The following is a 14,669-nucleotide window of genomic DNA, read 5'->3' as shown; positions in this document are numbered from 1 at the left end:
TGAACATTTAAAAAAATTTAGTGCATTCATTCCAATAATTCAGTTGTCTGAATGAAACTGCATTAAGATAATAGTTACTGACACATGCAAAAGTTGCAATTTGTTTCAACCCTTGCTTCTTACAAGGACTGCAGTGTTAACTAAACCCTTTAAATTGTATTCTTTGCTGAATCGCCGTGGAAACAGTGTTTAAAAAAATCTTTAGACTGGCAGAGTTTCCTGTCACTGGCTCAATACTGCTGCCAATTCCTTTTGGCCAAGTTTTGGTTCTCGGTCCATTCACAGCTTTTGTGGCTGTGAAATGATGTTTGTTTTATAGAGTTTTAATGATGAGAAAACTGGTCAAAGCATTTGTATTGTCAAGAGGAATTGTTATTGGTTGCATGTAACCAATGAAGCTACAGTACTTATCATTTACTTGATTTACTAGTGGTGCTCTGATCTGTACAGATGCATAGAGAGCACGCACACCGGAGATTGATGATAGGAAAATTAAACACCAGCCGGGAATTTCCTTGGGGATTCTACCATTCGGCTGGCATAATGGAAAATCGGCAGAAACCCTAGATAGGCCACATAAATGGGAGATTTCGCCAAAGTTACACTGGGGGCTAGTGTTGTGTTGTCCATATAATAAGTTTTAACCTCTGTTATTCACTGCTGAACCACCAGCGGTTCACTTTATAATACTGTTCATACACCCTTAAAATGACCATCTGTGCTGGACAGAGAAGGGTTGGTGTTGATGGCTGTCGCCTTGTGTCGGGGTGGGGGGGCACGGTGTAAATTTATGGACTGTATTGTCACATTGGGAAGTCTATAAGACATGTGGAAAAGTGGGGAGGAAAAAGGGCCAGAGCAGGGAAACTAAATAATTCATAATTCTGCAGTGCCTTTAACATAGCAAAACTTCTCAAATCACTTCCCCGGTGGGGGGAGGGAAGGTGGAGAAATGGCCATCAGAGACTATGAAGAAGCATTTAGGAAAGGAGCAAAAGAGACAGATCAACTCGGGAAGGGAGGAGGGAAATTGTATGTAGATGCGCAGGTCATTGCAGGTGGCAGCCCACATAGATAAGGGCAAGGAAAGGAATCCTTGGTTTTGTATTTATAGACATAAGGGAGAGATTAGAAAAAAAATGTTTTTTTTTCAGAGGGTGTTTACGATGTGGAATTCTCTGCCACAAACCATTGCTGAAGCAGAGTCCATTCATTTTTTTAAAGCACAATTTGTTTCTTAATGGGAGGAGCAACCCAGAGGTTGTAAGTTCAAACCCCACAATGGCAAGTTTTGAAATTGAATTCAATAAATTTAGTACCATAAAAAGAGGATTATTAAAGGGTATGGGGAGCAAGCTGGGGAGTGGGATTGGACTAAGTAGCTCTTATGGAGAAAAACACCGGGACAGACTTGATGGACCAAATGGCCTGTTTCTGTGCTGGAATGTTCTAAGGATTAGTGGGCTAGGACCATGTGCTCTAACACTCCAGCAGCTGCAACTAGAACTGAAGAACCACAGCTGATAAACAGGAGTGTGACAGCAATTGTTACTGTTTCTTTTTACAGTTATTTTTTTTCATAGCCTATCAGTTGTGAGTCAAAACTGTCAAAAATGGAGATATGCTAAAAATATACATAATCTTTAAAAAAAACCAAAATACCTATGTAAATTTCTTTTAAAACAATGATTTCAGTAACAGATAGTAACGTATTGTGACCTACAGGAGCTGATCTTTCTAAGCGTTCATCTTGTCATTCACTAGTTTTAATTAAAATGCATAAAATTTTGGAGTGAAGCTGAGGTAAGTACAGTAACGCAGGAGAGCTGGCTACAAGTGTAAGGACTGGGGATCTCATCCTCTATTTCTTTTAGCTTCACGCTGACTATCCATACAGTTAATATTAGTTGTCATCATATATATATTTTAAATGTCCGATTCTGACTTAATTTTTATGGAAGTCATTTTACTTTTGCGAGCAATTCTGGCATAAAACTTCTGAGATATTTCCTTTTGTCTACTACTCAAAATATCAATTGTCATAAGCAATCTTTTCAATGATACCATGTAGTTGATGAACACTTCATTGAAACATTCTTAGACCCTTCTCTGATGTGAAGTTTTTTGATCTATCCATTGTTGTACAACGTAGATGTAGCGTGTTGGGAGTTACTGTGTAGATAGCATATGACTGATTCCTTAATCGACCGTCCCACGCGAGAAGCAGGGTATACAGGGAGACCTGGTCGGGAAATCGGCAAGCCCACAGCCCCTGATTTCACATTCATTTAAAGCAACGGATGAGAGTTCGGCACTGCAGGCTCATGACTTCCCGACCTCTGCTTCCTATGAGCACCGCTCTACATTGGGAGCGTTCTGTGCGAATATCATCCCTCCTATTTCAGGGTTCTGATTCTTAACGGGTAAACTAAAAATGTTTTTTGAATGATCCATGAGGAGCTCAGATCTTTCTTCTCAGATCTAGGAGCGATCGTCATTTGCATCAGTACTTGGAAGGCACAGCGTCAACTGTTGTCACCATATTAGCCATTTCAGTGTTGAAAGTTCTCCTTCAGCTTTCTCCATACAGTAGTTGCAAAGACATTGTTTGCATCGACATGCCAAAGTTTTCCCAACCATCGAAGTAAAGTACTTGCATTTATATAACAGCTTATTACACCTTCAGGATGTCTCAAAGCTCTTCATAACCAATAAATTATTTTAGAAGTGTCATCGATGTTTTGTAAGCAAACATGGCAGCCAATTTGAGCACATCAACTCCCCTATAAAGCAGATGAGATGAATGACCAGTTAACCTGTTTTTGGTACAGTTGGTTGAGGGAGGAATGTTGACCAGGGTAACAGGAGAACACCTCGTTCATCTTCGAATAGTGCCATGCAATCTTTTACATCCACTTGGACTACATGTCCAAGTCAGGATGTTGTATCACTTGGAAGCGATGGTGTTTCCACAACCTCGCTAATTGTCCTTCTTGGTGGTAGAGATCACAGGGAAGAGAGGTGCTATACTAGTAACCTTGGTGAGTTACCACAGTGCATTTTAGAATAAGTACAATTGTGAACATGTTCTGCCTTGCTGTAAAAATATTGCACAGGCGTTGTAGGGTATGTCAGCCAGTACATATAATTGTACCCCTCAGTGTTTCTTTTTCATTGGAACTCCCAAGTCCCATGTGAAAAATTTATTTCCTCAGCGGGGTTTTTTTTGGAGCGAATGTAATGATTGGAAGCAGCATACACATCTGAATGGTAATTTTGTTGTCATAACGGATTCAACACAAATATGATAAATGCAATGGAAAGGCAAGACGACAGAGAATAGTCTGACCTTTTAAGTCGAAAGCTTTTTACTTTTCAACAAGGCTCCCATTACTCAGATTTTTGAAGTGCGTGGGTAATGTGGCTGCTTATAGTCACACGGGCATTAAGTAAGTTTCCTTTTACTTCACCTTCTCAATCAATAAAATAAAAGAAAGTTGCAATTTCATGGGCATATAAATGACATTCTATAGTTCAGAATGAATTATTAAAGGAATAACATAAAATAAATGTTAATGATTTTATGCTACAAAATATTGCTTTAAAAAATCCTCCTTTCGTGTTAGATTTGCACACCTCCCTTATTGTGGTGAAATCTGTGCCAGTTACAGTAGTGCACTGGTTATGGTATTAGCAATGCTGAGGTGATTTCAAAATTGTGATTTCAAAATTCAATATATCTGGTAATTTGTGGGCAGAAATAATAAATTATATATTAAATTGGGTACTTTGGGCACACGTTTCATTGATGTACCTGCAGTACCTGTTAAGACTATAGGTAGTGCTGTGATAGTTGTTTTCAACGTTAAAGATGTTATGTGACATACAATAGTTGGTGTATTTTATTTTATACTGAGAGTATAATCTGCACCTATTATACATGAATTTGATTTTCTTCTTCTTCCGTCATCTAGGGAGTTTTTCCAACACCACTCAGGCACTCTGTTTAAAAAAAAAATGTTTAAGTTATTAAGCCCCCATTTGTTAATATCTGCCTGTTGGTTAATGATGGTGTTGGCGCCATGGCGATTGGCCCTGCTAGCTCCTGCACCCTAGGTAGTGATGGGTAATTTTTTATTTTGCCAGTGGGAGCCTCAATAAATTATTTGATCCCCCTCCCCCCCCCCCCCCCCTCCCCTCGTTGGCTCTTCCACAATAAGAGACCGAGCAAACAATTTCCCCTGAGAACGAGAGCCACCGATATACGGCAAGCAGGGAATTCCAGTCCCACTCCCACTGCATACCACTCCAGGCAAGATAGCAGGATGAAGAGCTGCTGATAGGGAGCCCCATTCCACTGCACACCATCATTCAATGAGGATCCGCATCCTGAACAGGAGCCTGGACTGGAAGCAGGAGTGTGAGAAGAAAGTACGCAAAACAGAGCTGGAGACTCAGTAACACCTGCTTATTGAATGTTCGCATGCTCCCTCCTGTCCTTTTGCCTAATCCCACTTGTGACCCTCCCTTCATTCCTCCCCCATTTGCCTTTGCCCCCTCCCTCCATGACACCTTTTCCCTCTCCCTTGCTTTTTCTAACCCTCCCTGCCTCCATTCACCCTCCTCTCTACCACCTCCAATCAGATTGGGCTCACCATACTGGCCTTATAATTACCACTTCCTCTGTGCTCCAGCTGCTTTTCGGCAGCCTCTGGTGGCCTTTGATTCTCTCCAATCCCCCTCCCTGACTCCCCTGCTCCCGCCTCTAACCCCGCACTGCCTTCTGTTCCCAGCTCTAACTCTCCACTACCATCCCCATTTCGCCCTCCACTACCTTCCCTCCACAGCCCAACTTCTAAACCTACTCTACTTTACCCCTCCCCTCGGCCACTAACCCTGCTCTACCTTACTTCTTCCCTTCTCAAAAAAGCAGTCCACAACCACCTTCTCAGGGCACTTAGGGATGGAAATTAAGTGTGGCCTCACCAGTGCCACCCACAACCCAGGAACAAATAAATACATTAACTGCTGGATAGAACCTGGGCTTGGGGAGCTTTTACATAGGATTTACAGCACAGGAACAGGCCATTCGGTCCAACTGGTCAATGCCGGTGTTTATGCTCCACATGAGCCTCCTCCCATCCTACTTCATCTAACCCTATCAGCCTATGCATTTTATTCTTTTCTCCCTCATATACTTATCTAGCTTTCCCCTTAAATACATCTATGCTAATCGCCTCAACTACTCTATGTGGTAGCAAGTTCTACATTCTAACTACTCTCTGGGTAAAGAAGTTTCTCCTGAATTCCCTATTGGATTTATTAGTAACTATCTTATATTTATGACCCTAGTTTTAGACTCCCTCACAAGTGGAAACATCTTTATGTCTACCCTGTCAAACCCCTTCATAATGTTAAAGACCTCTGTTAGGTTACCCCTCAGCCTTCTCTTTTCTAGAGAAAAGGGGCCCCAACCTGTTCAGTCTTTCCTGATAGTTTTAGCCTCTCAGTTATGGTATTATTCTTGTAAATGTTTTACTGCGCCGCTCTCCAGCATTTATTGTTTAAGTGGACGGCTGGTCTTCCTGTAATCCAGCTGCACTGTGGGGTTCCCAACATTCCTCGTGTATGCAGACTGGCCGTGACATTTTGGCCAGTGAGCACGTGCGGAGTAGCGACAATGTGACATCACTAGAGAGAGAATCCAGGCATGTGTGATGATGTTGTGACATTGTCACTGCCAGAACGCCCTGCAGCTGCTAGGGGCAGCACGTTTGTCGGTCCCAGGAAGGATACCAGCACGCGAGAAGATTCAATTTAAGAAAACATTTAAATTTAAACCATCATGTTTATTTTAACACGGCTGGTGGTTGAGGAAGCTCCTGGCCAGGGGAGCTGACAGCTGAAAATTGGCATAAAAGTAGGTTAAGTTTCCTGTGGATCTTAACTCCTTTGGTCTCGTTGATTCCACTTAGAAAAAAAGAGAGAAAAAAGAACTCACGTTTATATAGCGTCTTTCATGACCTCAGGACATCCCACAAGCGCTTCACTGCCAATGAAGTACTTTTTTAAATGTAGTTACTGTTGTAATGTAGGAAACGTGGCAGTTAATTTGTACACAGCAAGGTCCCACAAACGGTGAAGTGATAATGACCAGATAATCTGTTTTAGTGATGTTGGTTGAGGGATAAATATTGGCTAGGTCACCGGGAGAACTCACCGGCTCTTCTTCAAATAGCGCCGTGGCATCTTTTATGTCCTGCTGAGAGAGCAGACGGCAACTCCGACAGTGCAGCACCTGCTTAGTACTGCACTGAAGTGACAGCCTAGATTGTGTGCTCAAGTCTCTGAGGTGGGGCTCGAACCCATGACCTTCTGACTCAGAGCCAAGAGTGCCGCTACTGAGCCACGGCTGACACTTAGTACAGTAACACTGTGTGCTGAAGGTGCTATTTCAGAACGCTTGCTTTCTATCCTCTTAACGTCAGCTGGAGTAGATTCCTTGACCCTCCAATGTGGAGTATTTGAATGGATGACTGTGCAGAATGATGGAGCACTTTTTAACACACAATACCCGAGATGGGAATAGATTGAAAATGCTGTTGCTGTTCTCAAAGGGATTAGACGTGTTTTGAGTGTGAATTTTCTGATTTTGCATGCTGCCTGAAGGGAGGGGGTGGGAAGGGAAAAGTTCTGCATACCATAGAATGCTTTTACAATCCATCCACATTATCGTTAGACTGTTCACGTACCCCCATCAGAACGGGGCATTATGGATTATTATAGTTTAGATATCAGAACAAAATAGATTTTGAATACTCCAGGTAATCTTACATTACCCAACTAGGAAAACAATTGAAATTAAATTGGTCAATAAATAGTCAGCATTTAGAAGCAGATTCTTTTTTTTAAGGGCTTTTGCCGTATTTGCTGATACTACATGATTTATGACCCATTTCTGAAGTATTGAAAATATCTGATATCTGATAACATTGGCAGGGGTAGGTTTCTAGAGAATGGAGATGTAGAGGACATACAGTGAAGGGCCGTAGGATTTGAATTCATGTCCCATAACTCACAACTCTGTCATTCATTAGTTACAGTCAGCATCAGATGTGGTGCATTTATCATGTCTTATAATTTTGTGTTAACATCACATGTTATGGCAATACCATACGTCAGGTAAGTAATTTCAAATAGTAAGAATTAGATGAGAATATGTTACATGAAAACTACATGGCTGAGCAAGTTATGGTTTGGTTCCAGCAATAGGCTGGGGAGCCTTTTCCTCTCCACTGTAATGGCTCCATCTCCACAACAATTTAAAGATTTAAGATCAGGCAAAAGAACCGGAGGGGCGATGAGGAGAAATTTTTTTGCACAGCGAGTTGTTACGATCTGGAACGCACTGCTTGAAAGGGTGGTGGAAGCAGATTCAATAGTTACTTTCAAAAGGGAATTGGATAAACACTCGAAGGGGGAAAATTTACAGGGCTACGGGGAAAGAGCAGGACAGCTCTTTCAAAGAGCCAGCCCAGGCACAATGGGCTGAATGGCCTCCTGTGCAGTAAGATTCTATGATTCGATTCTATAACAAGCAGAAGGTAATTCATGGAATTAGCACCATCAGATGTGGTGTAAATAGTTAAACCCTGCACAAAATCGTTTTAAATTTTGCAGTATTTTGTTCCATTGTAAACGTTGTTCTTGCAACATCAAAACTAACAAATTGCAGCAGCAGAAGCTGACAAAAGGATTAGGCTCAATCGTTACAGGTATAAAACTGATGAAGCTGTCAAGTATTCAGCGGAGGTTATAAACTGTTGGACAACTGAGCACAGCTGGACTTTCTTTACTGTCGGTGAGTGCGCTCAGACCATTCTGTGGGCTAAAAAATGATAAAAGGAGCGACTCTCGTAAAGAACCACATCTGTTTGCCGTGGGGGATGTCTGCAGTGACATGGTTACTACTTAACGCTTTTTCATTTGTGGTTTAACGTTGCTTTGTCTGGCAATATTCTTAATATGTCCTCCAATGCTTGCCACCCCCTGGTTAAACTGAAGGATGCATGCGCAATGAGGGAAAATGTGACCAGAATTAGGTGTTTTTAAAGGTACAGGTACAGAAAATCTATTCAGATACCCTCGGGTTTACTTCTTCCTTTTCGCTCTCAAAAGTGAAACTAATGGGCCCTCTTCTGGTACAGTTGTGGTACTGCAAGCACTCCGATGATTTCTCGTCTGTAAGGGATAGCAGACGGTTAGGCTATTGCTGTGTCTCCATGTTTTCCCAACCAGTGATTCAACAACATACCATACAAGCAACAGGTGCTTGTGTTTTTTTTTAAACAATCTGGTCATTGACGGCATGAATGAAAACCCTGACAGATTTTCATGGTACTAAAGCTGATTCCTTTAAATTTTAAGTGAGGTCCTCGCTTCTGAGAGTTGTGTGTGTCTTGTCATTGCTGTAATGTGCTGCTGTCTTTGTTTGTAGCCCTGTACAGTGTTGTATCAGCCTGGTTTAAAGTAACGTGTGATGAAGAGCTGTCTTTGGTAAATGTCTGTGTAAAATTTTTCTGCAATGAAGTCACAAGAAGCACCCAGTGTGAATTTGTAAAAACAAGTACAGCAGTGGTCTTTTTAAGCACCATGTGATTAATTCACTAACCATTCATAAAACCGATTCATAAACATTTAAAATTTCTAGTAATTTTATTTTTTTTTCAAGGCAATGTCCACTTTCTTACAATAATTACAACACAATGGCGGGTAGAGTTTCCACGGGGGTTCCCCGATCTCCCGCCATACCTTCAGCAGAAGATTGGTGTAAATTCCAGCGAAATGGAGTAAATGGCCGCTTATGCCTGAAGTTACACCGGCCGATCGGGAGAACCCCCCCAGGAGGTTCTTTTGTACTAAAGTAATGGTGAATTATCCAATAATTTGAATTGCCAAGTAATTTAAAGTAAGCAACTTTGAATTAAGTGGAGTAGGCTGTACGTGTTTGACAAATTTTGAATATTTTTATAGGTCCCAGTGTGAAGGAAGTTGTTTGTTTGTAGATGAGGTAACGTGTTGTGCACTGACCGTTTGTCTTTTTTATTTTCCCATCCAGCACATAAATAACGATCACATCCATGGAGAGAAGAAGGAGTTTGTGTGCCGATGGCAGGACTGCTCTCGAGAACAGAAGCCATTTAAAGCCCAGTACATGCTTGTGGTGCATATGAGGCGACACACTGGGGAGAAGCCACACAAGTGCACTGTGAGTCTGTTCACTGAGTACATTGCCTTACTGGTTATTCACCAAAGACCACTGTCCTGTTGCCAAGAGCAAAATGATCTTCCACATTTATGTACTTAAGTAAATGCATAGTCACCCCTGTATTCTTCAAACTCTTTTTTTTTTACTTCCACCCAGCACCAGTGAAACAAACTTGGTGTATTTTTTTCCATGATTTATTCCTGGAATAATAAGGAACTTCTTGTACACCTCTGTTAATTTAGACTGGGTACAGTCCCATCCCGCAGCCCATCCACTGGCTTAAAAATCCACTCCCTCCACCACTGGCGCACCTTGGCTGCAGTGTGTACTGTCTACAGGATGCAACGCAGCAACTCGCTAAGGCTTCTTCGGCAGCACCTCCCAAACCCGCAACCTCCACCACGTAGAAGGACAAGGTGCATGGGAACACCGTCATCTCCAAGTTCCCCTCCAGGTCGCACATCATCCCGTTTGGACATATATCACTATTCCTTCGTTGTTGCTGGGTCAAAATCCTGGAACTCCCTAACTAACAGCATTGTCGGAACACCTTCACCACTGCAGCGGTTCAAGAGGAAGACCCACCACCACCTCTCAAAAGCAACTAGGGATTGTCAATAAAATGCTAACCTTGCCAGCAATGCCCACATCCCGAGAATGAATTTTTAAAAATACCTTTAACAGATTTCTGAGCCTGTTTTCCAACTAAGTCCCTGACCCACATCGCAAGTGAAATAAGAAATCAAAACATTCATATATGAGAGCTGTCAACTAAAATTATCCGCGGGCAATTTAAAAAGTCGGTCCAGCCTTACGAATGTTGTTTCTATGCAGGTTCCTGTAATGTTAACATCGTCATTGTTCAACAAGAAGCCTTGATGTTATGGGGCCCAATGAAGTTGGCGTAACTTTTGTCAGCAGTAGTGGCACGGGCTCAATGAGCTACCTGAAAATTACTTTTCTATAAAGTACAAAAATATTGTATTTCCATCAGAGTATGTAATAGCAAACAGATTAATGAGCGTTGTAGCACTTGAAATGAAGCATTGCCAAAGTGATGCTATTATCCATCGTAGGGTCTTTTGAACCCAGGCGTTCGCATGGAGCTTGTTAAATTTGAATACTTTTGAGGAAATGTGGCACGTTATCAAATGGAATGTTATTGCTGAATCTTTCACTAAAGTTTCCATTTGACATAAGGTGCCTTTGCCTGTATATTCTGGGATAATGTAGAATTCAAACAGACAGTTCAGATTTTCTTCTTTCAGACTAAGGTTTCATTGGTTTCACAGGTACTGCAAATGTACATTTGAGATTACATTTGTATACTGTGAGGTATCCATGCACTGATTTACCACACATTCAACTATGTGCTTGGCGTGCCTTCTCAGGAATTGAACAGCGCTGGGTTTGTTTGGCGTGCTTGTGATTGAAACTGCTAATGGGCTGAAACTCTGCAAATATTTTGATCTTCCCAGCCAGAGGCAACTGCTCCAGTAACTGCAATGGGAATTTAGGGAGATTACCTGTTAACCATACTGTTGTCATAACTGCGAGGAAGCCACTCCGCATTTAGTGCAGACAAACAGAGGAAGGACGCCTTTTACATCTTCAGGACGTCCAGCCAATTAATTACTTTTGTAATATGGACACTATTGTTAAGTGGGCAAATGCAGCATTCGATGTCCACACTGCAAGATCCTTCAAACAGTAAATGAGATGAACGGCCAGTTAATCTGTCACTTCTTGATGATTTTGGTTGAGAGGAATGTTGGTCAGGACTCCGGGGGAACTCCCCTGATTTTCTTGCAATAGTGCCATGGGATCTTTTATGTCCACTTGATGAGGTAGTCAGGGGCTTGATTTAACATCTGATCCAAAAGATGGATGAGCACTTTATTGTGTAGTTTTATAGGCACAGCCAGTTATGTTCTGAAAATTGCTTAAATTGTATAATGAGTGATCAATCAGAATTATTCAGATATGGGGATTGGTGTAAAATGCATATACTGAACATGCTTCAGTCTAGGATGAGGAACTGAAAGAAATTAGTATTAGTAAAAAAAAAGTACTAGAAAAATTAATGGGACTGAAAGTCAATAAATCCCAAGGACCTGATGATCTACATCCCAGGGTTTTGAAAGAGGTGGCTATAGAGATAGTGGATGCATTGGTTGTCATCTTCCAGAATTCTATAGATTCTGGAATGATTCCTGCAGATGTAACCCCACTATTTAAGAAAGAAGGGAGAGAGAAAACAGGTAACTACAAACCTGTTAGCCTGACATCAGTAGTAGAGAAAATGCTAGAATCTATTAGAAAGGATGTGATAACAGGACAGTTAGAAAATAATAATAGGATTTGGCAGAGTCTACATGGATGTATGAAAGGGAAATCATCATTGACAAACCTATTGGAGTTCTTTGAGGATGTAACTAGTAGAATAGGTAAGGAGGAACCAGTGGATGTGGTGTATTTGGATTTTCAGAAGGCTTTCGATAAGGTCCCACCCAGGAGGTTGATGAACAAAGTTAGAGCACATGGAATTGGGGGTAATATACTGGCATGGATTGAGAATTGATTAACAGACAGAAAACAAAGAGTAGGAATAAACGGGTCTTTTTCAGGTTGGCAGACTGTGACTAGTGGGGTACCGCAGGGATCAGTGCTTGGGCCTCAGCTATTCACAATCTATATCAACGATTTGAATGAGGGGACCAAATGTAATATTTCCAAGTTTGCTGATGACACAAAACTAGGTGGGAATGTGAGTTGTGAGGAGGATGCAAAGAGGCTTCAAGGGGATATAGACAGGCTAAGTGAATGGGCAAGAACATGGCAGATGGAATATAATGTGGAATAATGTGAAGTTATCCACTTTGGTAGGAAAAACAGAAATGCAGAGTATTTTTTAAATGGTGAGAGATTGGGAAATGTTGATGTTCAAAGGGACCTGGGTGTCCTTGTACATGAGTCACTGAAAGCTAACATGCAGGTGCAGCAAGCAATTAGGAAGGCAAATGGTATGTTGGCCTTTATTACAAGAGAATTTGAGTACAGGAGTAAAGGTGTCTTACTGCAATTATATATGATGTGGAGATGCCAGTGATGGACTGGGGTGTACAAATGTAAGGAATCTTACAACACCAGGTTATAGTCCAACAGTTTTATTTGAAACTCACAAGCTTTCGGAGGCTTTCTCCTTCGTCAGGTGAGTGACGAAGGAGACACTCACCTGACGAAGGAGAAAGCCTCCGAAAGCTTGTGATTTTCAAATAAAACTGTTGGACTATAACCAGGTGTTGTAAGATTCCTTACATTTGCAATTATATAGGGCCTTGTTGAGACCGCACCTGGAGTATTCTGTACAGTTTTGGTCTCCTTACCTAAGAAAGGATGTACTTGCCATAGAGGGAGTGCAACGAAGGTTCACCAGACTGATTCCTGGGATGGCGGGATTGTCGTATGAGGAGAGATTGAGTAGACTAGGCCTGTATTCTCTAGAGTTTAGAAAAATGAGAGGTGATCTCATTGAAACATACAAAATTCTTGCAGGGCTCGACAGGGTAGATGCAAGGAGGATGTTTCGCCTGGCTGGGGAGTCTAGAATCAGGGGTGACAGTCTCAGAATAAGGGGTAGGCCATTTAGGACTGAGATGAGGAGAAATTTCTTCAGTCAGAGGGTGGTGAATCTTTGGAACTCTCTACCCCAGAGGGCTGTGGAGGCTCAGTCATCAAGTACGTTCAAAACAGAAATCAATTGATTTCTAGATATTAAAGGCATCAAGGGATATGGGATGGTGCAGGAAAATGGCATTGAGGTAGAAGATCAGCCATGATCTTGTTGAATGGCGGAGCAGGCTCGAGGAGCCGGATGGCCTACTCCTGCTCCTATTTCTTGTGTTCTTATGTTCTATCACAAGTGAGGGTAATGAGTGATGGTAGGGTTAGGCTTCAGAGAGTCTATATCAAAATTAAAAAACAAACTTGCGGAGGAGGGGAGGGGAAATCAGCAATAGAAAAAAAGCATTGATTTGGTTGCTAAGGCAACTTTTGATATTGATTTTGGTAAAGATTGAGGTCTTCAACTTCAAACATTGTCCCGTGTTTATAAAGAAATGCTTCCTATCGAAAAGTGAATTTTCTGCCTGGATATTCATTTGACGCAGTGTTAGCAAAAGCACTAAAGAAAAACAACTCATTTGTTAAACTTGACTTACCTTTCTCAGGAATCCTCGGTGCCCATACCCAAGGCTTCAGAAAACCCAACAAGCCAAAGTGCTATTTGACAATGTTCTTTCCTACAGCTGACACAAGTGGACAACTTGTTCAAGATTATAATCTCACACCAGGTTAGCCATTCACCACAAAAACCTTAATGGGCAGGAGTGGACCCTTTGGGAGCCCTTATGATTTTAGGCATTTTGGCCTTTATGTCCAGAGGATTTAAGATCCATGTGATTACAGCTGAAGGTTCGAATGCCTTATCTTTGATGTTGGCCAGTTACAGTCTAATTTAGAAGGTACTGAGCTCCTTATTAGAAATGGGGTCTGCAATGCAACTTTCCTAGATGCCTTCTAAAGAACAATGTTAAGAGTGCAGCTTTTCCTCCATTAAGGCAGGGGGAGGTAATGGTACCCGATGATGGGATACCGTATCAGGATTGTAAAATAGGATAGTCACTGTCTGATGTCCATTCTAAGTATCAAAAGTTTTACATACGAACACATGAAAATGTCGGACAAGCAAAGACCAGCTTGTTCATCCCATACACCGAACAGCCTGTAAAATTCCTCTCCAATTCCCCAGGTAATCGAAACCAACTGAGGAGACCAAATTGACCATCTCTTATTTTACTTGGCACCTACCTTTTCTATGACTTGTCTCTGTCCTAGCCATGAACCAGTCCAGGTCTCTTTTGAAGGTAGACAGTAAATCAGCACTCACCGCACCAGCTAGCAACTTGTTCCATAGATATATTATTCTCCGGGAAGAGAAGAATCGCCTATCATCTAACCTAGTTCTACCCTTGCGTAATTTATAAATTTGTCCTTCCCAACCTATCCAATGGAAATAATTTATCAAAAGTGAACTCAGTCTAGTCCCTTTATTATTTTCTAGACATAGATCAAATCGTTCCTGAGCCTTTGCTTTTCTAAAGTGTATATAGACCCAGCTTTTTAAGCCTATCTAGGAAGCGAAGGTATTTTAAACTATAAATCAATCTTGTGGTTTCCTCTCTGAACCGTTTCCAAAGCCTCAATAACACCTACCATGTGAGGGGACCAAAACTGGATACAGTATTCTAAATGAGGCCTAACCAAGGTCTTGTATAAGGTCAAAATAGATATAGTTTCATCCTTGGTCATGAACCTTTTAGAGAGATATGAACTATAATAC

At 41.5% G+C, this 14,669-nt stretch overlaps 1 protein-coding gene across 1 annotated transcript in view; it reads left to right on the top strand.

Annotated features, from left to right (window-relative positions):
- The window catches only part of LOC137318085 (transcriptional activator GLI3-like), a 371,554-nt gene that overhangs the window by 323,948 nt on the left and 32,937 nt on the right, over window positions 1–14,669 (top strand). Inside the window, exon 11 of the mRNA XM_067981056.1 lies at window positions 9,119–9,268. Coding sequence (XP_067837157.1) covers window positions 9,119–9,268 — 150 coding nt within the window. The remainder of the gene's footprint in view (window positions 1–9,118; window positions 9,269–14,669) is intronic.

This window comes from Heptranchias perlo, chromosome 3 (assembly GCF_035084215.1).
Source record: "Heptranchias perlo isolate sHepPer1 chromosome 3, sHepPer1.hap1, whole genome shotgun sequence".
In the NCBI taxonomy this organism is placed as follows: Eukaryota; Metazoa; Chordata; class Chondrichthyes; order Hexanchiformes; family Hexanchidae; genus Heptranchias; species Heptranchias perlo.
This window is presented reverse-complemented; position numbering and strand designations above follow the sequence as displayed.